This window comes from Panthera pardus, unplaced genomic scaffold (assembly GCF_024362965.1).
Source record: "Panthera pardus isolate Hobbes unplaced genomic scaffold, ASM2436296v1 HiC_scaffold_8, whole genome shotgun sequence".
NCBI lineage: Eukaryota > Metazoa > Chordata > Mammalia > Carnivora > Felidae > Panthera > Panthera pardus.
In genome coordinates, this window is record NW_026527013.1 from 95,634,009 (window position 1) to 95,661,212 (window position 27,204).

The 27,204-nt window shown below is 39.1% G+C and overlaps 2 protein-coding genes across 3 annotated transcripts; one reads left to right on the forward strand and one right to left on the reverse strand.

Annotated features, from left to right (window-relative positions):
- The first annotated feature begins 196 nt into the window (after positions 1 to 196).
- On the forward strand, positions 197 to 7,382 carry RBM48 (RNA binding motif protein 48). The gene is made up of 5 exons (XM_019443307.2): positions 197 to 356; positions 1,005 to 1,195; positions 3,126 to 3,271; positions 4,745 to 5,310; positions 7,131 to 7,382. Exons 1-5 carry the CDS (start codon positions 246 to 248, stop codon positions 7,215 to 7,217), a joined length of 1,101 nt encoding a protein of 366 aa, XP_019298852.1. The 5' UTR covers positions 197 to 245; the 3' UTR covers positions 7,218 to 7,382.
- On the reverse strand, positions 5,022 to 26,446 carry LOC109263686 (calaxin-like). 2 transcript variants are annotated; one of them, XM_019443310.2, is made up of 6 exons: positions 25,277 to 26,446; positions 15,286 to 15,441; positions 14,929 to 15,033; positions 13,112 to 13,260; positions 9,789 to 9,893; positions 5,022 to 5,133 (listed from the first exon to the last, which is right to left on the reverse strand). In XM_019443310.2, the coding sequence occupies exons 1-6, from the start codon at positions 25,422 to 25,424 to the stop codon at positions 5,095 to 5,097; spliced, it is 702 nt and encodes a 233-aa protein (XP_019298855.2). In that variant the 5' UTR covers positions 25,425 to 26,446; the 3' UTR covers positions 5,022 to 5,094. The 2 variants fall into 2 exon arrangements, with proteins under 2 accessions (XP_019298855.2, XP_019298854.2); XM_019443309.2 differs by lacking the exon at positions 5,022 to 5,133 and adding an exon at positions 7,782 to 7,878.
- Between the last annotated feature and the right edge of the window lie 758 nt (positions 26,447 to 27,204).

The window sequence follows — 27,204 nt, forward strand, 5'->3', positions numbered from 1 at the left end:
CCCCTCTCGCCTCGCCCCCGTACCGGGCGGGCAAGCAAGCTCCTCCAACTCTCCGAGGCCTCTCCGCCAGTCCGCTGGAGGGCGGCATCTCGTTCACCGAAGTCACACTCACAGGAAACGATGCCCGACGCTATCGATTCTGCAGCCAATCGTGGCACGCCTTGACCTATCTCCCCCTCTTATTGGGTGAGCGGGAGTGCGACGAGACGGATGTTGTCGTTTTCGCAAGGGGCCAAGCCGTCAAGATGGCGGGTAGTGGCGGGGAGCTTGGAGGTGTATTTGATCACCATGTCCAGAGGACTGTATGCGACACGCGGGCCAAGTATCGGGAGGGGCGACGGCCTCGTGCTGTCAAGGTAAAGTGATTTCGGTTTCATCCTTTGTCCTTGAGAGTTTTATTTTCGCTGTGATTCCACATCCCAGCATATGTAAATAAAGGTTTGAAAGGCTGCGATCCTATCCGTCACTCATTGGAGATGGATATGAGAATCTCTGGTACTCAGGTTACGAAAGATTCTCAAGAACCCTTCGGTCAACTGCTAGAACGTCAGCTCCGCAAACACAGTGCTTTGTGTTAGTCATTGCGTCTTTCATGTTTACAATAGTGCGTGGTGCGTGGTAAGCACTCAATGAATATTTGTTCTCTCTTTGTAGTAACTTCTCCCAAGCCAACTTCTGGAAAACATGTCGATTGAAGAAAATTTATTCTTTAGTTAGATTCTCGTGGGGTGAATTTACTTTTTATTTTTTCTACAGACAGGTTGAACAGAATGTTTTTTGTTTTCAGAGGCTTTTTTTTAAGCTTTTTTACTTTAAATTCCAGTGTAAGTAATATACAGTGTTATGTTAGTTTCAGGTGGGCAATATAGTGATTCAGCAATTCTGTATATTACTCAGTATTCTTCATGATAAGTGTACTCATTAACCCTAGAGCAGTTTTTAAAAATAGTTTTGTCCTAGGCTTTTTGGGGAAGTATATTTTTATGTGTTTGCATTTCTTTTAGGTATATACAATCAATTTGGAATCTCGGTACTTGTTAATACAAGGAGTTCCTGCAGTGGGAGCGATGAAGGAATTAGTTGAGCGATTTGCTTTGTATGGTGCAATTGAACAATATAATGCTCTAGATGAATACCCAGCAGAAGACTTTACAGAAGTTTATCTTATTAAATTTATGAATCTACAAAGTGCAAGGTAATTTGCAAGTTAAGCATAAGTTTTGTCTCCCCCATCCCCATTGCTATCATTTTGGCCCTGGTTTTCCCTCATTTATACCTGAATTACCCAATAACCTAACATTGCCCGTATTACTCTGGTCTTACTCTAGTCTTAAGTGTTAGCCTTATCAAAACACTATTCACATTGTGTCATTCCCATGCTTAAGAATCTTCTGTCGTGTATTGTGGTGGATAAAAAATGGGTTTGGAGTTAAGTTTTTGAGCTCCACTGCTTACTAACATCATGACTTTGGACAAGTTGTTTAACTTCAGTAAGCCTGGTTTTTTTCTATTCTGTAAAATCTGTATGGTAAAAGGACCTATTCACTGAAGTTGTGTGAGGATAATGAGATAACCTATGTAAAGGGCTAAGTGTAGTGCCTCCTGTTCAGAATGCAGTAAACGTTAGGTATTGAAGTTCTTATTGTTATGCATCTATGTGAATTGACCCCATTTTTTCCAGTCTTCTCTTTTTTTTTTTTTTTTTAACATTTATTTACTTTTGAGAGAGAGAGAGAGAGACAGAGTGTGAGCGGGGAAGGGTCAGAGAGAGAGAGGGAGATGCAGAATCCGAAGCAGGCTCCGGGCTCGGAGCTGTCAGCCCAGAGCCCGACGCGGGGCTCGAACTCACAAGCTGTGAGATCATGACCCGAGCCAAAGTCGGACGCTCAACCAACTGAGCCACCCAGGCGCCCCTCCAGTCTTCTCTTTAACATAAATTCTGCTCCGATAAGGCTGAAGTATGAAATGCCTTATCTAGTTTTATGTTGACCCCATTCTTGTCACTAATTTGCTCCAAGACTCATCCTTCTTTGGCTGTTGCCATTCATAGTTTCTTTATTATATTTTTTAAAGATTTTAAGTAATCTCTATACCCAACATGGGGCTCAAACTTACAACCCCAAGATCAAATGTTGCATGCTCTACCCAGCTAAGCCAGCCAGGAGCCCCATCATTCATATTTTCTTTCTGTACTACAAATAGCACTTACAGCCTGCCACAAAAGCACTTGATTTTATGTGGTTGTATATTATTCTCAGTTTGCTCTTATATGTAATCTCACTTCCCCTAATCACTTTCCCCTAGCCTGCTCTTCATGGTCAGGGAATCATATTTGCTAGAACTTTTGCACCTCCCATAGCACATAGTATATTATGTGAAGTTCAATATCTTGATTCGAATTATAGCTCTACAAACCAATGTGAGCATGGCTAAGTTATAAATCTTCCTAGGCCTCAGTTTCATCATAGGGTTTTTATGAAGTATTAATTCAGGTGAAGCATTTCAGGCACTGCCTGGTGCATGAAAAATCTCAGTATTTTTATCATTATCCCTGGGCACAGAAGTACTTAAATATTTATTGTAGTATAATGCCTGGCCAGTCATAAATGTTTAATAAATATTTGTGGAATACCATTCTTTGACTTTGTCATTGATTAGTTATATATTCAGCATTTACTCAATTACTGAAGATTTTATAATTATAATATTAATTTTTATATACGAATCCCATTATAGGAACAAAACTGTGGTGAAGACTAAACTGGGTATGAGCTAACTCTTAAGGGCCATTTAATTAACACAGAGAAATCTGTATTTCATGACCATAGATTGTGTACCTCAGGTTAACTGCTGGGGATCCTAAGTTGGTTAAAGGGGGTCTGGATATGTGTGGATGACTTAGCTCAAAACCTGTTAGCACTATAGAGAGTTCTAAGAGTATTCCCTACATCAGTAGAATCAATACCATCCATAAGGAGAACATCTTAATTCCCAACCCATAGGAAGTATATACACATAACAAAAGCTGAACTTTACTGTTTAGATCAATGCACTGAATCCTAGTTCAGCTATCATCCTAAGTAAGTCAAGATTAATAAACCATGCTATCATGTATTTCTGTTTAGGACAGCCAAGAGAAAAATGGATGAACAGAGTTTCTTTGGTGGACTGCTTCACGTGTGCTATGCTCCAGAATTTGAAACAGTTGAAGAAACTAGAAAAAAATTACAGGAGAGGAAGGCTTATATAGCAAGAACTACTAAAAATAAAGGTATGGAAAGCCTGTTACTAAACACCTTCAACGTGTAAGGCACTCTGCTAGGTATATCATCATGGAGCTCCCAGTCTGGTGCGAAGAGAGGCAAATAAATGATCACAATATTTAAGAACTCTGCAGCACTCTTATGGAATATGGGCTGGAAAGGGAGAGATGTTGGTTTGTGGAAGCCTTCCTATAGGATGAGAGAGGTGGCTGAGTTTTGAAGGAGTAGACATTACTCAGGAGGCAAGAGGAAGAGATGGAAAGGTAGGCCAGGTAGAAAGTTTAAAGGTCCAGAGGAATAAATGAGCAGTATGCGTTTGAAGGAACTATGAATAGTACAGGATAACCGCAACACAGGGATTGCAGTGAGAGGGAAGATTAGAGAAGAGGACAGGAACTGAATCATGAAGGGCATTGTGTCACAGGCTGCGGAATTAAGGTTTGACCTAAAGGCAATGAGAAACAATTATGATTTGCAGACCAGTTACCAACTGCTAATCTAAAACTGCTAATTGTGGAAAAGTTCCACTTTTGACCAGCAGCTGGCCAGGTGCCCCATATGCCCAACTGAGTTTTCCTAGACACAAATTCTAGGTGCCTGGAATGAAGCCATGGGCTTTGGTATATGGACTGTAGGAACAGAGTACTCAGAATTAGACTGAAATAATGTGTGTGGTCTGAAATCTGAATAGTACTGGAAATCCACATTACTAAATATCTACCCTTTAGTTGAAGGACAAAGTCATTTTGCAGACACCTATTGAATATAATGAGTGATTAGGGAAAGGGCAGGTGGCAGAGGTGAAGAGAGATAGAAGGTAGGAAGACTCTTGGAAAACTTACCTGAAAATTTGGCAAGAGAGCTGTTGAGAGTCCCTGATCACTTGTAGACAATGAACTTTTAACCTGTGGGATATGTGAATAGCTCCAGGAGAACTTATGTTTGTGTGCCAAATAAAATTACAAAATATGGGTCCAGCCTGTTGCCTCCTTTAAAAACTAACAAACCAACTAAGCAGCATGATACATTCATGTAGTAGAATGCTCCAAAGCTGTAAAAAAAGGAGCATTCTATGTAATGACCTAGGAAAAAAAATCTCTAAGATCTACAATTAAGTGGAAAACACAAAGGTGCAGAGAAATGGCTATTATGGGGGAAAAAAAGAGGAGTAGGCAGGGGGAAGAAAAGTAAGACATACTGGACAGATAAATAAGAAAGTAAGAATGGGATTACTTATGGGCGGAGGGTGGAAACCAGGCATATAGGGGGTAAAGAAAGTGTGAAGCATGACACTAATATACCCTTTATGCTTTTTAAACACATGAATGTATTACCTGCTCAAGAAAAAAAAATTTTCAGGGTAGCATTTGTTAACATTTTAAAGTAGTGTTTGTTTTTAAAATCACACATTTCTGAATAATGAAAACAGTAAACGAACCATTTTTTTCCTCTTCTCTCATCTTTTAAATTGTAACATAAAGATCATTACGTGACAAAGAAGAAACTGGTTACGGAGCTTAAAAACACACAAGATTTTAGACAGGACTTCCATTCAGAGACCTCTGGATGTGCAGCCACTTTGAACACTTCTACTGGCAACTCAGATCCTTGTCTTCCTTATTCTTGTGAATTGCCTTTATGTTATTTTTCCTCGAAATGTACATGTTCATCAGGGGAGCATATGGACAGGGCATCAAACTTCTCTCAGGATGGTAGAAACCATGAAGAAACATTGGAGCATTGTATGCACAGTGACTCTTTGCAGAAAATACGGGTGAAACCGTTTAAAAATTCATCGGCCTGCCCTGGCGCACAGAAGGCTATTACTTCTTCAGAGGCAGTTGACAGATTTATGCCTAGGACAACACAACTGCAGGAGCGGAAAAGGAGAAGAGAAGATGATCGTAAAATTGGAACTTTTCTTGGAACAAGCACGAGTAGTACTGAGGTTATGATTGGGCCTCTGTTACCAGACTTACCCAAAGTGGATATGCACGATGACTCGTTGAACACGACAGCAAATTTAATTCGGAATAAACTTAAAGAGGTAAGATCATTTTTTAAAAAACTGTTTTAAGAGACCATTTGGTTATAGGGCTAACAACTAAATGGAGATTTGTGGCAACTAAAGTATTGTCATTAATTTTTTTTGTTTTCAGTTTTTTGATGTGTTTTTCTACAGTTCCTGTTGAATTAACTGAATCTGACGAACAGAAAAGTATGTGCTTTGGTATCATTAGCCTTTGCTTTAAACAGTGAGCAGAACAGGGGCACCTGGGTGGCTCAGTCAATTAACCATTTGACTCTTGATTTCAGCTCAGGTCATGAACTCTTGGTACATGAGTTTGAGCCCTGCATCAGGCTCTCTGCTGTCAGCAAGGAGCCTGCTTTGGATCCTCTGTCCCCTTCTCTCTGCTCCTCCCCCACTTGTTCTCTCTGTCTCAAGAATAAACATTAAAAAAATGAACAGAACATATTCTATGTCATTCTAGATATAAAACATAAAAGCAGTGGTTTCAGTCCGTGAGATCAATCTGTGAGAGTGGAGCCCAGGCCCTCTCTTTTTAAAGCTCCCCAAATGGTTCTATTATGAGTCAAAGTACAGAATTATTGTGTTGAAGGAAAACTTTTTCTCAAGTTCAGTGTTCTTACAAATTACATCAGAATGGTTTTTGCTTCTTTGATAAAGATAGCCATAGAATGAGGTGAGATTATTCTAAAGACTAGGCCCTAAGGTCTGCATTTCAAAATGTAAACTTCTTAGATTACAACTCAACTGTCCTAATTAAGTACTAATTTTTTTACATATTTATATAATCATTTTCCATTTTCTAAGCACAAATAAAAGAAAGCTAACGTTTGAGTTAGCTTTTGAAAGATAGCTTTTTGTGGGGTAAGCCTTTTGTAAATCAAACTGAGGGAAAAGAACCTTCTTTTAAACTTTAACTCTGGAGGTTCAGAAAGTGCTTTTCACGCAGTTGTAAATGTATTTTACAATGTGATTAAGGGAATCTAAGGTAGCTTCATTTATTTTATGTATATGTTTTTACCTGAAAATTACTATCTGATTAAGGATGAGGGCTTATGTTATAATAGTGAACACAATTTCCATGCTTAAGCCTCTTTTTAAATGTTTGAGTTTGTGCTGGCCCTTTTCTTCCTTCAGATACAGTTGAACTGAGGCATAGATGTGGATACATAGCTCCCTCAGCCAGAAATGACTACATTTTCAAGAAAAAAGTTGTTAGGTCCAAATCCTAAGTAAGGAGACAATAGAACAACAAAATGGAGAAATACTGAATACAACTTACACAGTTTCTAATAATTTTACATGTTAAGTGAAGACTGTCTTACTCTGCTTTAACTCATTGTCAACTCTTTTTCCAATGATGTGTTTGGTTTCACTTCCCTAGGAAATTGAGGATTATACCATTTTCTACTTATCTCTCCAATTTTTCATACCTCGCCCCCCACCCCCCCCCCACCCCGGTCAAGCCTCCAAGTCTGTAAATACATCAAATGTTATCAGTGTTTCAGGTTACACAGAATGGAGATCTCTGTCTGTGTCTATAAAATAGCAAGTGACTTCACATCTATAAAGGATTGTTAAAGTAGAATATATGTTTACTCTTATCCCCTCAAGTTTTTTTTTTTCTTGTTAAATGGCTTTAGAAATTTTACTCCCATCAGTGTTTGGAGAGAAAACTTTGTGCGTAGACCATAGGCTGTAACCTGAAATTGGGCTAACTGCCTTAAATGTGACAGCAAGAATTGAACTACTAGATGTATCTCCTACCTCTCCTAATAGTTTATTTATTCTTGTACTATAAAAACTAAGTTTTGGTGGTTCTCTTTTTTTTAAACTAGGTAATTTCATCTACGCCAAAACCTCCAGAAGACAAGCTGGAAGATGTACATACAAGTCGTCCGTTAAAACAAAGAAGAAGAATATAGATTGCCAGCAGCAAATTATATTTTCTAAGGGACTATTTATCTTTTATTTTTTAGCCTATCATTTTAATTCTTTAAGAGATTTTACTGCTGGTATTTTTTAGTGCACTCCTCTTTGTGATACCATTCAAGCTATTGTATCTAATGAAGGTTCATCTTTTAAAATTAGCTTATCATTCACAGAATACATGTCAGCCAAATATGTTCCTTAAAAAAAAAAAAAAAAAAAAATTAAAGTTTTCCGGAAGCTCCATCCAGTGACTTTGGTTACATTTTATTGGCTAGAACTGGGCTCATGGCTGTTCCTAACTGGGAAGGTCTGGAATGGTGAATGTTTTAGGTTTCCAACTTCTCTGGTTGAGGAAGCAGGAGAAAAGAGGGTTGTGAAAGTATTTCCCACAGGGGCCAAGGTCGTTGGCTAACTTAAAAAACAAAAGTAGTTTATCATTACTTAATATTACAGAAAGTGTTTTTCTATTATTACTTCTCACTTTGCAATAGTTATATGTAAATTAAATGAACAAAAGATAAAAATTTTACAATGCAAATAAAGACAGGCAACCAGGATCTGTTTCTGATTTTAATACAAGTATTAAGTGTTTCACATTCAAAAACTAGAATTCAGGATGTGTCTGAATGCCAGGGCTTCAAAATCAATACAATTCTGTAAAGTAAAAAAGTTAAACTATTAGAACAAAGCTGAAATTAGGAGCCTATATTCTTTAGTTAGTCTCTAAGAAGAATTTGCTTATCTATGGCAGAAACAAATCTGTATTTGTCAATCCTAGACTGCTAACCCGTACATTTAGCATACCTACATTGTTTGTCCTATCAGACTACAAAATTGGAAACTGGAACAAGTATGTTCAAGCTGTGTCCTTTTTTTTTTTTTTAACTGCTAAAAATAACTTGAGAAGGCCCATACCAAACTGTCTGTTTTTCTTTTCTCTATATACCTAAAGGCCTCTTACCTAATGGATTGAATTTGAACATACTGGTTAAGAAGGTTCATCATCAGTTATGACCTGATTCAAACTTGCTGGGATGGCACCAAATGGTAGATGGTATTAAAAGAAGCTGGAGGCAAGGGGTTTGGCCTTACTTCCTTGTAAGGTAATTATTTTTTTCTGCTGAACTCCCAGGTAAAAGACACGTTAGAGACCCAAGCATAGAATTGGAAAGAGCAAGTTACTGTCTACAACATGCTTCTGACTTTAAGGTGCTATGAATTTCTACCTCAGGGTCTTATTAAAATGTAGATTCTGATAGTGGTGGCCAGAAGCTGGTGGGTTATGGGAATGCAGAACGGTTTACAGTTTTCCAAGATGGAAAGCAGTCTGGAGATTGGTTGTACAACATTGTGAATGTACTTAACATCACTGAACTGTATGTTTACAATTGGTTAAGATGGGTAAATTTTGTGTTAGATGTATTTTACCACAACTGAAAAAAAAAATTATCTGACAGCCTTAAAAGGAGGAGCTGCTCAGTGGGTTCAGTTTTGTTGAATGGATTCCTGATCTTCTCAGGACTTTGCAAGATCTTTCCAGTGACCACATGGAAGCCAGCATGCCTCCCCATCCCCACCAACATGCACAATATTTGATCAAGATGAGTGGAAGTAACCTTTGCTGTGTCAAGCATCATAGAAACAACAACAACAACAACAATTGAGTCAGTTGGTTTGGGTTGGGGCCTGAGATTCCCCATTTTCCCCAGGTTCTTAGGTGACACCATTGCTGCTGGTGAGTAGCAAGGTTCTCAGTAACTGGGCTACTGAGTTCTGGGAGCAACTGGAGATCTGTTGGTGTTCCATCTGACCTAAGTAGTTGCTCCAATCCAGTCCATTCTATGTGGCTTCCTCCATCAGTCTCAAAATGAGAAGTGTGCCTTTCACACACTGCATTTTACTATTTATTTCCAGGAATAAACTACAGTGGGACAAGTCAGAGAAATGAGCCGAAGATAGCATAGGAGAACTTAACATGCAAGTTTGTGCATAAAATCGCCATCTAGATCACTGCAGAGAATTAAAAAGTTTCTACTTCTTCAAAGGAAGAATTAAAGGAAATTTTAATGTGTCAAATTATTAGGCTGGCTCTTCTGGCTCAGAAAACTTGTCAAATTCATACATGAAAAACATTGCTAAGCACAAATACTATAAAGTACTTTAAATGTATTCAAAATTTTTAATAATTATTCTCATGGTTTGGCAACATTTGGGTTGAAAGAGATCGAATTTTGTCCTGGCAGTTATGGTGGGTACTTGCTGAGTACACTATTCAATGTTCTATCCCTTAAGCCTGCCAATAGACTCTAGTTTTCTTTGGGAAAATATTAACATACAAGAAATCAGGAATTGTGTATAGCTAAAGAGCCTGCAAGCTCAAAAAGTCTGTTGAATAGAATCCTCACTATTGTTGATTCCCAAAACGTGGGGATGGAGCTGAGATCGTCATGGTTGCCTGAACTTCAGCTGTGGGCTAAAGTCCCTACAGAGGTGAGTGTCCAGGTATTACTGTCTGATCCCTTAAAAACTTTGCTCTTAACCACTTTGAGCTATTGGCACTGTACCTTTGCTTCTGGTAAACACGGTCCAAATACCTCCAACAAAAGTCTCTCTTCTCTAACTGCTTTTTCAAAGTCTGCAAAAGAGATCTTGCCATCGTTGTCATAATCCTAGAGAGGAAGATGAGTTCTTGATAAATGATAGGGTAGTTTTTAATTTTGCATGGAAAACAACTCTTTGCCAAGTAAAACTATTAGTTTACATTTCTGTGGGCACTACTTACATAAATCAAAAGGTACTTATTTATCAAGGCTACTTACTTTATTCCTGGAAGTCTGTTTAGAATACCTGTTATTATAGGTTGAAAATTTGTGTCCCTCTTGCCTCTAAATCCAATGTTAAAGCCCCCAATGTGATGATTTGGGAGGTGTCTTTGGGAGGTAATTAGGTTTAGATGAGGTATTGAAGGTGGACCCCCCATGATATAATTAGCATCTCTGTAAGTAGAGACCAGAGCTCCCTCTCTCTTCCATGTGAGGACACATTGAGGTGGTGGCTGTCTGCAAGCAAGGAAGAGCACCCTCACTATGGAAGCAAATTGACTGGCACCTTGATCTTGGACTTCCCAGTCTCAGGATTTTTTTTAAGATTTTATTTATTTTATTTCATTTTTAATATTTTTAAATTATTTTTGAGAGAGAGGCAGAGTGTGAATGGGTGAGGGGCAGAAAGAGAGGGAGACACAGGATCCGAAGCAGGCTCCAGGCTCTGAGCCATCAGCACAGAGTCCAGCGCGGGGCTTGAACTCACAAATCACGAGATCATGGCCTGAGCCAAAGTTGGACATTCAGCTGACTGAGCCACTCAGGCAGACTTTATTTTTAAGTAATCTCTACACCCAACAGGGGCTCAAACCTACAACCCTGAGATAAAGAGTCACACATTCCACCAACTGAGCCAGCCAGGCACTCCCCAGTCTCAGGATTTTGAGAAACAAATTCCTATTGTCTAAGTCACCCAGTCTGGTATTTTGTTATGGCAGTCCAAGCAGACTAAGACACCTGAGTTACCTTAAATATATAAAATATGATCGTGTCTCTAAAGGATTTATACTGTAACTGGGGAGTAAAACAAAAAGAGGACACATAGTGCTACATTTGTGATAAAATCAGTGCCATAGGGCAAAGATTTTCAAACTTAATTTTTAGTAGTAGAATTTGTTCCTCAAAGGATCTCTGACTTGAGAGCTCATCATGTAAAAAGGATAAAAGTGAAGTTACTCACTTAAGGAGCAAGGCACTGGGAGTTAGAGCAGTAACAGTTCAAGATGGACTAGAATCATAAGAAGATGCTTGCAGACTACTGGGAGGCCTTTAAGGATGATTGAGAGGACTTTTAGGTAGCTGAAGAGGTCTGGGGTGGAAATGCAGAAGAATGGCCCAAACTGAAGTCTGACAACATGAGGCGATGTAAGTCAGGAAGAAGACAGACCTGCCTGGAGTGGAGCATTAATGACAGGGACTGTGGGGGATTAAATCACGGGAGGGGCAGGGGACCATATACGTAGATTATAAATGCTTTAACTGCTTAATTCAGTTTGGGTTTGATTTGATGCGTCCTTGTTTTTTCACTTCTGAGCATAACTCAGGGTTGCTGAGAGTCTAACTTAGAGAAAGGTTTGAATAATTACCAGAAAAAAATTCACTCCAGGGGCACCTGGGTGGCTCAGTCAGTTAAGCGTCCAACTTTGGCTCAGGTTATGATCTCATGGTTCATGAGTTTGAGCCCCATGTCAGGCTCTGTGCTTACAGCTCAGAGCCTGGAGCCTACTTCAGATTCTGTATCTTCCTCTCTCTCTGCCCCTTCCCCGCTCATGCTTTGTCTCTCTCTCTCTCAAAAATAAATAAAAATTAAAAAAGGAAAAATTTCACTCCATAACATGTCCTTTAAAAAAAGAAGAGGGATGCCTGGGTGGCTCAGTAGATTAAGTGTCCAACTTCTGCTGAGGTCATGATCTCGCAGTTTGTGGGTTTGAGCCCTGCGTCGGGCTCGGTGCTATAGCTCAGAGCCTGGAGCCTGCTTAGAATCCTGTGTTTCCCTCTCTCTGCCCCTACCCCGCTCATGCGCGCATGCTCCTCTCTCTCAAAAATAAGTAAACATTAAAAAAAATTAAAGGGGTGTCTTGGTGTTTCAGTCAGTTAAGTGTCCGACATTGGCTCAGGTCATGATCTCATGGTTCATGGGTTCAAGCCCCCGCATCAGGCTCTGTGCTGACAGCTCAGAGCCTGGAGTCTGCTTCAGATTCTGTGTCTCCTTCTCTCTTTCTGCCCCTCCCCTGTGTTCATGTTCTATCTCTCAAAAATAAATAAATGTTAAAAAAAATTTTTTTTAATTAAACAAAAAAAGAGTGAATTTGGAATTGGGGAAAATACTGTCTCTCAAGAAGTCTACCCTCAGCCCTAGCAGTGGCTAGTGAGAGTATTTCTTAATCCCTATTTTGTGGAGCTTGAACCCACAAAACCCATGAGATCATGATCTGAGCTGAAACCAAGAGTCAGATGCTTAACTGACCGAGCCACCCAGGCATCCCCAGTGAGAGTATTTCTGAAGGAAGAAGGTATGCTGGAGTCTGTGTTAGCTGAATCTAAGACTTGGCAGCCCCCATCATCTATTTCTTTCCTCATCTCCAGAGTAATGGAAATGAGCTGGGTCCAGAATGCTTTAGAGTTAACAACTTTTCACTGGTATCCAGGATAGGGGCATAGTAAGAAAAGGGAAGAAATCACTATGTCCATAATAAAGTGGTACTTTTTGTTTCATTGAAAGAAGAATTCTGCACCCCATTTTCTATCATGATTTTGGGTAAAACTATTAGTATTTCTGTTTTCTCATCTGTAAAATAGAGATAGTAATTTCTACTGCATAGGGTTGTTTTGAGGGTAAAATGAGTTCCTATATTAAAGTTCTATGAAGGCCCTTGGCATATAGTTAAGTACTTTATAAGGGACAGCTATTTTAATTATTATGTTATTTTGTTATAACGAATGTTTAGATGGATTGGAGGGCTAAGGTCATGCAGACAGACTAGAGTGGCATCCAATTTTACACAAACTGAATCTGCTGCACCACTCCCTCCCAACCCCCACATTGAGTAAAATATTTTAAAATAATACAGTTAATATTTTGTGTAGTGATTCATTTAATCACCCAGCCATTCCATAAGTATTTATTGAGCACCCACTATCATCCAGGCACTGTTGTAGGCAATGGATAGAGCAGAGAACAAAATCTCCTGTCCTCATAAAGGTTACTTTCATTATAAAGGGAAATAAATAATTTATTTGTCTTTAGCTTTCCCCAATATCTGCTTATAGGTTTTCATTCTTACCATTTTTTTCAGTGTTATATCTACCAACTCTTTTATTCCTTCATCATTCTCTTCAGATGACTGTTGGTGTAGACTGTTCTTTAACATGTCAAATATCTCTTCTCGACAAATGTAACCATCACCATTCAAATAGTAAACTTCAAAACAGACTGCCCAAAGCACAAGAAATGTAAAGACTTGGATAAGAACAGTTGAAATATCACTAGTCTTCTCCTTAAGTTATTTTAATATATAGTTTTTAAAAAGATAAAAACAATTTATACAACCTACAATTATTGGTCTATATGACAGATGAATTTTAAAATAAAGCACCTTTTATACTTATTGGCACAAGATTAAATACTCCTTGGAATGTGGAATTTGAAATTGAGAGTTTAAAAATGTTATGAAACCTGAAACCACGAAACTGTTAGAAGAAATCATAGTAAAAGTATAAATAATAAGTAAACAAGTAATAATAAATAAGTAAAATGTGTGTTTAACTTTAGGGATCTTCTTTTCAACATTCCAAATCCAAATTTAAGTGGAAGAACAAGGGATAAAGATTTGTTTACTTACTCAGAATTCTGCAGTCTTTTCCTAAGCAATTTGACACTTTAAGCAATTGTTCCCTAGAAAACTGTCATTTAAAATTGTTCCTATTCTTGGGGCGCCTGGGTGGCTCACTTGGTTGAGCATCCAACTCTTGGTTTCGGCTCAGGTCATGATCTGATGGTTTGTGTGTTTAGGCCCCATGTTGGGCTCTGTGCTGACAGTGCAGAGACTGCTTGGGATTCTCTCTCTCCCTTTCTCTCTGCTCCTCCTGCACTCTCTCTTTCTCTCTCTCTAAATAAATAAACTTAAAAAAATTGTTCCTATTCTCTTTCCTGGGTTCCTCACCCCAAAACCTGGACCCAGAGGTATAAAACATAGAAAATACACATCACAACAATGGTACAGGTGAGGTGAGGCCAGAGCTATTCACTTCTAGGCAAAATTGTGAATGGGAAGATTTTTGTCTTTGGAATTACTAACATATCTTTCCTGTAGGAAATTCTCTCTGTAACCATTCTTCCTGTGGGCATTCTCTGTCCTCAATCTCTTTTCCTCTCTTCACTGATCTACACAAATTCTAACACTAGAATATTGGTGGTTAATGTGTATTTCATTTTGTTTTGTGTCAATCCCTCACATTTATTTTCTTTGTTCAAGAGATGAGGAATGTCTTCACTGTGACTTATGCACTGCCCGATATCAAGGCACATTTCCTGCTGAGCCCAGTGCCAGCCTGGGAAACCCGGAGTTGGCACAAGCCCTGACATTGACTTGCTCGTCTTCGCCTGGGACTTGACCCAAAGACCCATCCTGGTGACATTTAGGCATGACAGAACCAGTGAAGGAAGTGTAGGTCTAAAGGACCTCCCAAGAAACAGACCACCCATTTCATTTGTTTTGATTTTTTTTTTAATTTTTTTTTTTTTTAACGTTTATTTATTTTTGAGACAGAGAGAGACAGAGCATGAACGGGGGAGGGTCAGAGAGAGGGAGACACAGAATCCGAAACAGGCTCCAGGCTCTGAGCTGTCAGCACAGAGCCCGACGCGGGGCTCGAACTCACGGACCGCGAGATCATGACCTGAGCCGAAGTCGGCCGCTTAACCGACTGAGCCACCCAGGCGCCCCTGTTTTGATTTTTTTTTAAAGCTGTCACAAACTATTTTTGAAAGGTTGCTATAGAGAACATTGATTTTATATTTTTAAAAATTGTTTAAGCATTCACTAAATACAAAATTGACACTGTATATTACTAAGTCAGTAATCACATATAGAAATCTTACACTTCAGCTTTTCTTCAAAAGTCCCTCGAAGAAACACTGATAATCCTTTAACACACTCTTTCACATTTATGCGGTTATTGTGGTCTTTGTCAAACACAAAAAATACTGAAAGAAAAAGACCATAGAAGTATATTGTAATTTAAAGCTATTTTATAATTCAAATATATAAACCTTCTTCCCAAATTGAGAGGAAAAAAAGGTTTTGGCCATCTTTAAGAGTCAAAATTATTGGAAATGTATGTGTGTGTGTATATATATATATTTTGTCATTACAAAAATGTTTGCCACATATTAATTATTAACACCATATATATCGCCATCTCAGCTTGGCCCATTTCCATTTCTTAAGCCTCTTACCCCTGTTCATTAGCATATCGTCAGTCATTCCAAATACGCTGTGCAGGATTGCTCCAAAAGCATTACGATCTAGCCCAAGGTTATTAAGTCTTACATTAGCTCTTTCCACCAAGCTGTGAAAAAGTCTTACGAGACATTCTACTTCACTTTTTTTGACTGTAAAATAAAAATACAAATAAGTACAACTTAGACTTAATGAGTACTCCAATTAAAAATATTTTACTAAGCAGCTATTTTTTTCCTATGATGCTAGATGCTCTAGTGATTAAAAACAGAATGACATCACTTGTTACTTAAGGGCTTACGCAATTAAGGTGGGTGTCACCAGAAGACTTGTAAGACGGTATGTAAATGAAAAATTAGGTAACATAATGCTCACTACTACAGACATGTGAAGAAAGAGAAATCAGTGTGGGAAAGAGGAGTTAGGTCATTTTCATGGGAGTAGACTTTGAACAGAGACTTGGAAGGATACATTGTATTTATACAGGAAGGAATGTGTTGGGGGTGGTAAAATGGAGAATTCCAGGGAGAGATAATATGGGTAAAGGAAAGAGGTAGAATTGTGGTTGAAGTTGAACATGCTTTATTGGGAGCACAGCAAGTTAGGAAGAAGTGAAAAAACAAGATTGAAGAGGACGGGCTGATGGCAGAGGGCCTTGAATGCCTAGTCAGAATATTAGCATTTACAGTTGACTTTTTTTTTTTTTTTCTCAACATTTTTTATTTATTTTTGGGACAGAGAGAGACAGAGCATGAACGGGGGAGGGGCAGAGAGAGAGGGAGACACAGAATCGGAAACAGGCTCCAGGCTCCGAGCCATCAGCCCAGAGCCTGACGCAGGGCTCGAACTCACGGACCGTGAGATCGTGACCTGGCTGAAGTCGGACGCTTAACCGACTGCGCCACCCAGGCGCCCCTTACAGTTGACTTTTGAACCACATAGGTTTGAACTGTGGGTCTACTTAAATGCAATAAAAAATAAATATAGCGCAGTACTGTAAATGTATTTTTCTTATGATTTTCTTAAAAGTTTTTAGCTTACTTTAAGAATACAGTATATAATATATAAAACATACAAAATAGGTTAATTGATTGTTTATGTTATCAGTAAGGTCAGCAGTAGGCTATGGGTAGGTAAGCTTTTGGGGAGTCAAAAGTTGTATATGGATTTTCAACTGTATTGCAGGGGTTGGTGCTTATATCCCACACTTTGTTCAAGGATCAACTACATTTTACTGGAGCCGTGTTTCTAATGGACCGTCCAGGACCATCTGAATGAGAGAAATCCACAGCCTCCCCTTTGTTTGTTCAAAAGCAGATTCCCAAGCCTTACTTGACTTACCAAGTCAGAATCACTAACATCAGACCCAGGAATTAGCTTTTAAAAAACAAGACCTCAGTTGACTCTTCTAAGCCCTGAGGGTTGAAAAAGTGGGAGGGAGCTTGAGATGTTGCAGAAAATCAGTGGGACTTGGTGACTAATTTTCAAACAGAAATGTTCAATATTCACACACTTGGATTTCAGTCCAGACTTAGAAAAGGGTATTTTTAAAGAAGTGCAGGGTGATTTTAATGCATTGATCAGGACTGACAATTAAGGGATTCCATTTAGCAGGCTACACAGTGTAACTATAAGCTCAGAAATATGACAAAAAGCTCATTTTTACCCATCCAATAAGAATTTATATTGAAGGCCTCCTGTGAACCGGGCAGTGAATACACCACGGTTTCTGCCCACAAAGTTGTTACACTTTGGCTAAGAGATAAGAAAAAAAAAAAAAAAAAGTGCAAGCACTATGATTGATGGTGTTTGGCAGTGACCCAAAAGAAGGAATAATCAACTGGGGAGGTAGCAGGAAATTAACAAAGGTCCCAAGGAGGAGGGGTCACTTGCCAGAGGAGGCAGCTTGAAGGTATGTTCTGAAAGCTAGCTGCAGATGGTTGGTATGGCCACATGGCAGACTAGACTTTACAATGGGGAGTTTCTGAAAAATTTTGGCTGGCAAGTTAACGGATCATATTTGCACTTAAGGAGGGTCACTTTGGCAGTAGATTCTCAAAACCACATTATGAATGATGAGTCCACATGTGACAAGGTTGTGTCTTCCCCAAAACAATTTTAACAGTCTATGCCATCCCATATGCTCTTTCTACAAAGACTTTGATACTCCTCTGAGATGGGATCTGTCTCCTTCACTTGAAACAGGGAAGGCATTTTCTGACATTTCAACCAGTAGAGCTCAGTGGAAATGAGGCAGTGTGAACTTTTCAAGGCTAGGTCACTAAAGGGGTTGCAGCTGCTCTGAGGACAAAAACTTGGAAAGAATTTTTTCTCATAAAAAATACAGAGAAAGAGGAAGCTCAGATGTGGATGTGCTGTATGAAGTGTAGAGTATGTTAATGTTTGCCTGAAAGTCAGCCTGCTTAACTCTGATGGAGAATTATCGGGAGTGCAAACGTTAGCACCAACAATAGTTTCCTCCTTGAGGAAAGGGAGGTTTTAAGAGTCAGATGCTGCTCTGAGCCAAATATTAACAAGTCATCCAACACAGCTATCAAGGATTTTAGGCACAATTTTCAGCAGGTAGTAATTTTTTCTGAGTTTTATCCATGTAAGCTCACATTTCATTACAGCTAAAGACCTTACTCATGCGGTCCAGGAACCATTGTAAATGATATTTGAAAGATCTTGGGTAATGAGAATTGTGAGGTGCTAGGCACTGGCTCATGTTATTTAACTTTATTTTGGGATAACTTTAGATTTATACAAGAGAAGCAATGATGATAGAGTTCCCAATCTTCACTGTTTCTCCGTTAAAACTTTACAGAACCGTGGTACAATTATCAAAATGAATACACGAACATCGGCACATTATTAACTAAACTACAGATCTTACCACTTTTCCACTAATGCTCTTTTTTTGATTCCAGAATCCAAGCCAGGATACATTTGGCTGGCATGTCTCCTCCAATCTATGATAGTTTTTAGTCTTTCATGACTTTTTTTTTTTTTAAAGTTTTAATTTATTTTGAGAGGGCATGAGCAGGGGAGGAACAAAGAATCCCAAGCAGACTCCATGCTGAGCATGGACAAGGGCTCAACCCCACAAACCGTGACATTATGACCTGAGCTGAAATCAAGAGTTGGATGCTTAACCTGAGCCACCCAGAGGGCCCAACCTTGACTTTTCATTTTGCATAATATTCTTCAATTTGGGTTTGTCTAATGTTTTTTTTTTTTCTTTTTTTTTTGCATAATAAGCTGTGGTTAGGGGTTTGGGGGGTGAATTCTAGAGATAAATTGCTGTTCTTCTCACATGTCAGGGGGACACATACAAGGTTAACTGCTGAGAACTTTGATCACTTGATTACGCTAGTCTACAGGGTTCTCCACTGTAGTTGCTATTTATCCTTTCCACAATCTATTCTTTGGAAGCCAATCTTTTAGGGAAAATGTAATTCCACTTCTTGGGAAGGAGTATCTATACTATTACTTGGAATTTTCATGAAAGCAAGAGGTCTTTTTTTCCCTATTTACTCAATTATTTATGTCAGGGTGTGTGTGTGTGTGGGGGTCACATACACTTATTTTATCACAATCCTGTCATCTTACTCAAATTGTTCCAGTTTTGGCCCTTGGGAGCTTTCAAGTTGGCTCTTGTATGTTTCACATCACACAACCCCATTGGCTTTTTCACTTCTTCGCTTTCTGGCACTACTTGCCAGGCCAATCTTATATTTTCCCTGTGTGAGGTAACAGGAAACATATATATATATATATTGGTTTCTGTCCCTGGTTCCTGGCACATAGCTCCCAAAACTCTTGGGATTTCCTAAATGATGCGAGCAGCATGAGTATCTTTTGTTCAATTTTGTCATTGACCCTGGCCCCCAACACAAAGCTCCTAAATCCCTTAGAACATCAGGGGTGATAGGAATCTTTTGTTCTAAGGAGGCGACTACTGGTGGCTCCTGGCTGGGAGCTAGTCACCAAAAAGACTTGATTAAAAGTCCATGATTAAAAGCTTGGAACTTTCAGCTGTATCCCCCATTGTGCAGAGGGGCTGGATATTGAGTTAATGACCTATGGTGCCTATGTGATGAAAACTCCATGAAGACCCCCAAAGTGTTCAGGGAGCTTCTGGGATGGTGAACATATGAAGGTCCTGGGAAAGGGAATGGAAGCTCCATGCCCCTTCCTACATACCTTGCCCTGTGCATCTCTGCTGTCTGCTCCTGATTGTATCCTTGTATTTCAAAAACTGTATCCTTCTATAATAAATCAGTAATCTATTAAGTAAACAATTTTCCTCAGTTCTATGAGCTGCTCTAGCAAATTAATTGGGCCTCAAATTTATAGCCAGTTAGTCTGAAATGCAGGTAACAACCTGGACTTGTGATGGGCATCTGAAGTGGGAGACAGTCTTGTGGCATTGAACTCAACGTACAGGATCTGATGCCATCTCAGGTAGTGTCAGAACTGAGAAATTGTAGGGTACCCGGCCGATGTCACAGAAAATTGCTTGCTTGAAAAAACCACACAGTTGGAGACTGGAAGTGTCAAGAAGTGTAGCAGTAGTGTCAGTAAAAGAGAAACAAGGCATAGCATAGGTTTTCCTTTACACTCTGTGTGGCTATTTCTTCAAGGAATCCTGGTTGTTTTTATTGGAGACTGGTATTTAGACACCAAGGATTATGCACTGGGTGTGCTTATTACTACTGGGAGATGAATATTTCTAAGCCCAATACATAACCAGGAGCTGGGATGGGTACAGTGGAATATTTCTAAGCCCTCTCAGCAGACAAGGCTGGAAAATATGTATGTATACTTACCTATATATGCATACATATTGGCCCATGTTATGTGTGACAAATGAAGTGAAAGCCAAATATTGGACCAATGGGTCTATAGGTGGTCCTGGGCTAAGTCCCAGAAGAGATGATCAATTGTATTTTTTACCTCACGAACACTCAGGGCTCATGAGTTCATAAGGGCTAATCATACTAGATTTAACTTATTTCCTCCTTCTAGTCGGAGTGGATCAGAGAAATGCAGTTCACAAAGTATTTGGATTTTAGGGGAGCCTGGGTGGCTCAGTTGGTTAAGCACATGACTCTTAATTTCAGCTCAGGTCATGATGTCACGATTTGTGAGATCATGCCTCCTGTTGGGCTGTGTACAGAGCCTGCTTGGGATTCTGTCTGTCCCTCCCCCATTCTCTTTCAAAATAAATTAAAAAACATTTTTTTAAAATGTTCGTTTAGGGGCGCCTGGGTGGCGCAGTCGGTTAAGCGTCCGACTTCAGCCAGGTCACGATCTCACGGTCCGTGAGTTCGAGCCCCGCGTCAGGCTCTGGGCTGATGGCTCAGAGCCTGGAGCCTGTTTCCGATTCTGTGTCTCCCTCTCTCTCTGTCCCTCCCCCGTTCATGCTCTGTCTCTCTCTGTCCCAAGAATAAATAAACGTTGAAAAAAAAAAATTAAAAAAAAAAATAAATAAAATAAAATAAAATGTTCGTTTAGGGGCGCCTGGGTGGCTCAGTCAGTTAAGCGTCCGACTTCAGCTCAGGTCATGATCTCACAGTCCGTGAGTTCGAGCCCCGCATCGGGCTCTCTGTTGACGGCTCAGAGCCTGGAGCCTGTTTCTGATTCTGTGTCTCCCTCTCTCTCTGACCCTCCCCTGTTCATGCTCTGTCTCTCTGTGTCTCAAAAATAAACAAACATTAAAAAAAAAATGTTCGTTTATTTTTGAGAGAGAGAGACAGAGTGTGAGTGGGGGAGGAGCAGAGAGAGAGGGAGACACGGAATCTGAAGGGAGCTCCAGGCTCTGAGCTGTCAGTACAGAGCCCGATGCGGGGCTCAAACTCATGAACAGCGAGATCATGACCTGAGCTGAAGTCGGATGCTTACTGACTGAGCCACCCAGGCGCCCCAAAAATAAATACATATTAAAAAAAATCCACATAATATTTGCATTTTAGGAAGGCATATAACAAAAATCTCTTACTCTTATGTCAATTATCTACTCAGTATCCAGTAGTGCCAAGCACAATGGTAGGCTCTCACATAAATGTTTGCTAAGTAAATGATAACTCCTTGTACACAAATGAGGTAAAGGAATATACTGGAGGAGACAGGATCCAAAGTAAGCTCTAGCTGCCAAAATAATCACTTGAATCAAACAACATGAAATTATTAGAAAGTTTTAAAATTGTTCACTGAGCTTTAAAAAAATTTCTTAATCTATATGTGTAAAAATTATGGCTGAACAATATGTGTGAATAAGACTGGGTCAATTCCTAACTCACTATTAATCAAGCTGTGATTGCAATTAGGTTGATAGAACTGAAATTTCACCTGGGAGAGACTAGGGATTCATCAGGAAACCCTACACTTCAGTGTGTCTAAGAATAAATGGAGTGAACAATCTGGATGATTGGCTCTACTCGCAGAGATATTTAAATGTGCCTAGGGTGGTATCCAGGAATCTACATTTTCAGTAAGCATCGTTAGGTGATTCTGATGCTGGAGATACTCCTACCATACTATGAATAAGAGGTATACAGCCAAGATCAACTACAGAACTTGTGGGTCCAATGCAAAGAAAACATGGGTCCCTCATTGAAAACATTAATTTTAAGTGTTAGTGGAGCATTAAACTAAGCGTGGGGCCCCATGACAATGCATACTTTGCACACACATGAAGCCATTTACTATGCCCTGAGGTAATGATCTGCCACTGCCACTAAAGATTTAAAAAACTCTACTTAATTTTAATTTACATTTAAATAGCCACACACATACTTTTTAAAAAATGGGGCACCTGGCTGGCTCAGTTGGTAGACCATGGGACAACTCTTCATCTCAGGGTCACGAGTTCAAGCCCCACTTTAGGTGTAGAGATTACTTAAAAAAAATTTTAAGTAAATAAATAGCCACACATTGCTAGTGGTTACTCTACTGGAATACAGCTCTACAATGTTTTATATTCTAGAGCTGTATGAAAAAAAATCAACAGCTGCTTGGTAAGGTAATGACTTTTCTTCGTGAGGTCACTGGAAATAGTGGAGGATCAGAGTCACGCAATCTAGTAGTTTGGACTCAAGAAGCCATGTGGCACATGTAGGCCTAGTAAATTATGAAGCCTCCCTCTTAAGAAACTTTAAAGCAAAGCCCAAGAAAAGCCATCTCAACTTTCTGGCACATGACAACTAAAACTATCTATGTACACCAAGAGAAATAGTAAGACAATCCCTTTTGTCTTTTTAAGTAAACTCTACCCCCAGTGTGGGGCTCGAACTCATGACCCTGAGATCAAGTCACATATTCCACCAACTGAGCCATGCAGCCACCCCAAGACAATCTCTTCCTGAGAAGGGAAGGCCAAGGTGGTTACTATTTGTTAGCTCTCCCCAGTCCTACCCATTGAGAAGCAAATTCTAGGTGCACCTGGCTGGCTGGCTGAGTCAGTAGAACATATAACTCTTGATCTCGGGGTTGTGAGTTTGAGGCCCATGTTGGGTGTACAAACTAAAAACAAAATCTCAAAACAACAAAAAAACACCCAAGTTCCAGTCATGAGAGGCCAGTCTGGTTTTTCAACTCAAGGACCCAAGAACTGAGCTGAATTCAACAATTTTTATTTTGCATTCACTATGGGACAGTACTATACAGAATGACCATGAGAGTCTAGAATGCTTATTAGTTGCATCGAGAAATGAAGATGAAATGCATGTTCTGGCATCAGACTTACCTGGGTTCTAGCTCTGCCTCCACCAGAAAAGTTCACTGTCATTTTAGACAATCTGAGACTTGGTTTCCTCATCTGAAAATGTGGAAAATTTCACCTACCTCATTGGGTTTTTTTCCTGAGACTTAAAGATGAAGATAAACCATTAAGCATACCATTTCCCCAATGAAGAGCTTAATAAACATGAGTTGTTAATAATCTCAGTATAAAATAGTAATCTGGTTACACTGAACTTTTGATCCTAATTTAGTGTCAAAATTCTGCAAAAGGAATGCAACTCGTTCCTCTTTTGAAAGATACTATTCAGTATCTTCTTTGTAGGAGACTGTATGGGAAGCGGGCCTGATCTAGTATTACATATTCTTTACTTATATTACCTATACTTTCAGAGAATTGTTTTCAAATAACAAATTATGGTATTAAACACACATTTGGGTAGCTGGCTAAAAGTAGTTTCATTTGGATGGGGAGAGGAGTTAGATTTTTAAAGTATGCAAAATTTCCTTTTGAATGTTTAAAACTCAGGTTAAGAAAACAGCAAATAGGGGCACCTGAGTGGCTCAGTCGGTTAAGTGTCCAACTCCAGGTTTTGGCTCAGGTCATGAGCTCACGGCTTCGTGGGTTCAAGCCCCGCATTGGGTTCTGTGCTGGCAGTGCGAGGCCTGGTTGGGATTCTCTCTCTCTCCTCTCTCCCACTCGGCTGTCTCTCTCTCAAAATAAACTTAAAATTAAAAATAGGGGCACCTGAATGGCTCAGTCAGTTGAGTGTCCGACTTCAGCTCAGGTCATGATCTCAGTTTGTGGGGTCGAGCCCCGCATCAGGCTATGTGGTGACTGCTTGCTCAGAGCCTGGTGCCTACTTCAGATTCTGTGTCTCCTTCTCTCTCTGCCCCTCCCCCGCTCACGCTTTGTCTGTTTCTCAAAAATAAATAAATGTAAAAAAAAAAATTAAAAAAAAAAAAACAAAACAAAAAACAGAGGCACCTGGGCGGCTCAGTTGGTTAAGTGTCCAACTACAGCTCAGGTCATGATCTCATAGTTCATGGGTTCGAGCCCCATGTCAGGCTCTATGCTAACAGCTGGGAGCCTGGTGCCTGCTTCAGATTCTGTCTCTCCCTTTCTCTCTGCCCTCCCCCCACTCACACTCTCTCTCTCAAAAATAAACATTAAAGGGGCACCTGGGTGGCTTAAGCCCTGTGTTGGGCTCTGTGCTGACAGCTCAGAACCTGGAGCCTGCTTTGGAGTCTATGTCTCCCTCTCTCTCTCTCAAAAATAATAAAACATAAAAATAAATAAATCTTTAAAAATAAACATTAAAAATGTTTAAAAAATTAAAAAGAAAGCAAACCAATCTCCAAAAAATAAAAGAAAAAGAAAACGGCAAATAACAGTAGATATTACATTCAACTTTGGTTAAATCTGCTAGATGGATTTTAAGGGTTGAAGAACAGCAAGATTGCAAAAACAGGCCCTAGAAGTGCTTGAGGATCATTTAAAATATAACTGGAATGAGAGAAAACTGAATTAAGTCTACCAACGAGATTCTTAGGGTGGTACTACTGAGACCTACTGAGACCACACAAGGAAAAATGGAAGTGCCCAACAACAAGGCTGTACTAGTGTCAGAAATAAAAGTCATTTCCTCAAAGTCTAAAGACATTGTCAAAATGGATCTCAGTCAGGATTGCTTGTTGTCATGCCCGTGAGACAAGATACTTTTTAAGGTCTGTCAGGGCAAGGATTCCCCCCTCCCCCAATCTGTTACATTAATTTTAATAAACATTTGCTATGTGCAAAGTACCATGCTTATTTCTTCAGCAACTAAAATATCTTCTATAGCTCTATCAATCCTCTGCCTCTATGGGTTTTGTGTCAGGGAATTGGTCAAGGTAAACCTTTAGAGTTTGAGATCTCTTATTAAATTTCAGACTGTTAACAGAACGAGTCCTTGGTTGGCAGATAATCCTTTAGTACATATGTCACATAAGTTCTCAAATTCTTCTTTCCACATACACAAATATATTTTAGGAACCTGATTAAAATATTCTCAGTGTAATGCAGGGATCTTGTAAATTCACTTATAATCTATTTTTTTAAATGGCCAAAACATTAGACAGAAATTAGAGGAACTCTATTTTGGGTGTTACAAAGAACCTGTTAATGTCCAATGTATCTATCAATGTTTCTATTTGATTGAATAAAGATGTTCAGGCAGTGCTGGATGTCTGGTTAGTACTCACAGTTCTTGACAGTATTACTAATGGATTCCACCAGTTTCTTCAGAGTCTTCTGGTCCATGTCAAGTGTTGCTTCAACACACTGTAGAGTTCTCAGATAGCCTAGTTCCAAGCCTACATGTCTTGGATTGTCACTGATTCCATAGTTCATTACTCTATACCAACAGAATGTGACGGCGGCAACATTCCAGCAACCACAGAAGGTTCTCAAGTGATTGCAAAAATATGCAACAACGGTTGTTAGCACTCAAAACAAATGCAATGATTCCATGAATGTTACTGTGATCTGAAATATTACAGCAATTCCTACATTTATCTTTTCTTTAGGGCTAAACACCACTTAAAGTGGTACTTGATATTATTGTCATTTATATTTCCTCAGCACAAACTGTATGGTTGAAAATGTTTCCTTCCTATCTGAACACACAACTAAATAAAATTATAAGGATCTTATTTTTAAGTGGACATATTTTTCTAGGCTATAAATAGCTCCTTCAAAGATTACGTAACCTCCTTTAAAAAGCTTTAAGCATCTTCTCGTAAGAGAGACTTCAATCTGGGAGCTCCTAGAAAAATGTAAAACCCCACTAGTACCCCTCCAACTTATACCTGACTGACTGGTAAGAAAGCATGGTGTGACTATGCCAAAGCTGGCCAAAATAACTGTTCTAACTCTACTGTCAAATCCTAATACAGGGAACAAACATTTCCTAGTCTGTTTACTGGCTTTCACTATAGTAAGGCAAGAAAATGTACCAGAATGAATTTTAGAATTTAGAATACAATATTCTTACAAATTTTAAATAAAATATAAAGTAAATTTTAAAATAAGGCAAATGTAGGGCGCCTGGCTGGCTCGACTGGAAGCGTGCAATTCTTGATCTTGAGGTCATGAGTTTGAGCCCTATGTTGGGTATAGAGATTACAAAAAAAATTAAAACAAATTATAAAAAAGTAAAATAATGCAAATACAACTGGAACACAAAAGCTCTCCCAAAACTTTTCTTTAGGAAATACTGTGTTCACTGAATTAAGTTGAAAACTGGCAATGTTTTAAAAGTGTGAAACCTGTCACTTAAGTCTGAAGAATAACTGTTCTCAGTTTCTCCAAGGCTAGTCTATTATTCTCTATGAAATGAAAGCAAATGAGGCAATAGGCTTTTAGCACACCTTGACTGGAGGAATATGAACCTATATTCTGGATAAAGTCAACTCAGAACAATCTTACGGTATTTAAAATAAAACACCTAAATATACTAAAGGCAACCAAATGAATCCAAAACAATCAGACAGAGAAGTACTGGTATAAATTCAATTTTTCAATTCAGACACTCATCAATTTTGTTGCGGTTACCTTGGCATCATTATCCACATAACATGCCCTGTGTTTATAAAACTGGTATAAAAGTATTCAAGAAAAAAGGTGGTTTGGTGGAAAGAAGAAGTAAGAAATGTTAGGGACTTGCACATAACATTACTCTATCAAATTTTCTTCCCATAGCTTATTAGAAAGAAGACTATTAAGGCTACCATCACAGAAGCAATGAAAAAGGTGTTTCGCAGACAGTCAACACAGCCTGGAAAGAACAGTTTTTCTGCCAGGTCACCTTATTCCTCGGTCTAATAACCGTTGCTTTCTAATTTGATATAATCATCACATTCTGGACCAGTGTGCTCATACCAAAACTGATCACCAAATAAACTGATAAACTTATCTTTTAGCATTTTCTTGAACAACCATTCTAAGAAACTTCCTTTCAGATAAAAAAATGTTCCTCAAAACTTATTGTGTACTCAAGAGCATATACATATCTTTTATTTATTTCTTTAAGTTTATTTATTTGAGAGAGAGAGAGGGCAGAAAGAGAAGGGAGAGAGAGAATCCCAAGCAGGCTCTGCGCTGTCAGCACAGAGCCTAACATGGGTCTCAA

Excerpts from the sequence above, each read along its gene's own strand:
- RBM48 (XM_019443307.2), top strand. The coding sequence starts at position 246 with ATGGCGGGTAGTGGCGGGGAGCTTGGAGGTGTATTTGATCACCATGTC. Across the intron at positions 357-1,004 it reads GACGGCCTCGTGCTGTCAAG|GTATATACAATCAATTTGGA; the intron begins GTAAAGTGATTT and ends CATTTCTTTTAG. Across the intron at positions 1,196-3,125 it reads ATGAATCTACAAAGTGCAAG|GACAGCCAAGAGAAAAATGG; the intron begins GTAATTTGCAAG and ends ATTTCTGTTTAG.
- LOC109263686 (XM_019443309.2), bottom strand. The coding sequence starts at position 25,424 with ATGAACTATGGAATCAGTGACAATCCAAGACATGTAGGCTTGGAACTA. Across the intron at positions 15,442-25,276 it reads TAGTAATACTGTCAAGAACT|TCAAAAAAAGTGAAGTAGAA; the intron begins GTGAGTACTAAC and ends TTTATTTTACAG. Across the intron at positions 7,879-9,788 it reads CGTGTTTACCAGAAGCAAAG|AATTGTATTGATTTTGAAGC; the intron begins GTACAGTGCCAA and ends TTTACTTTACAG.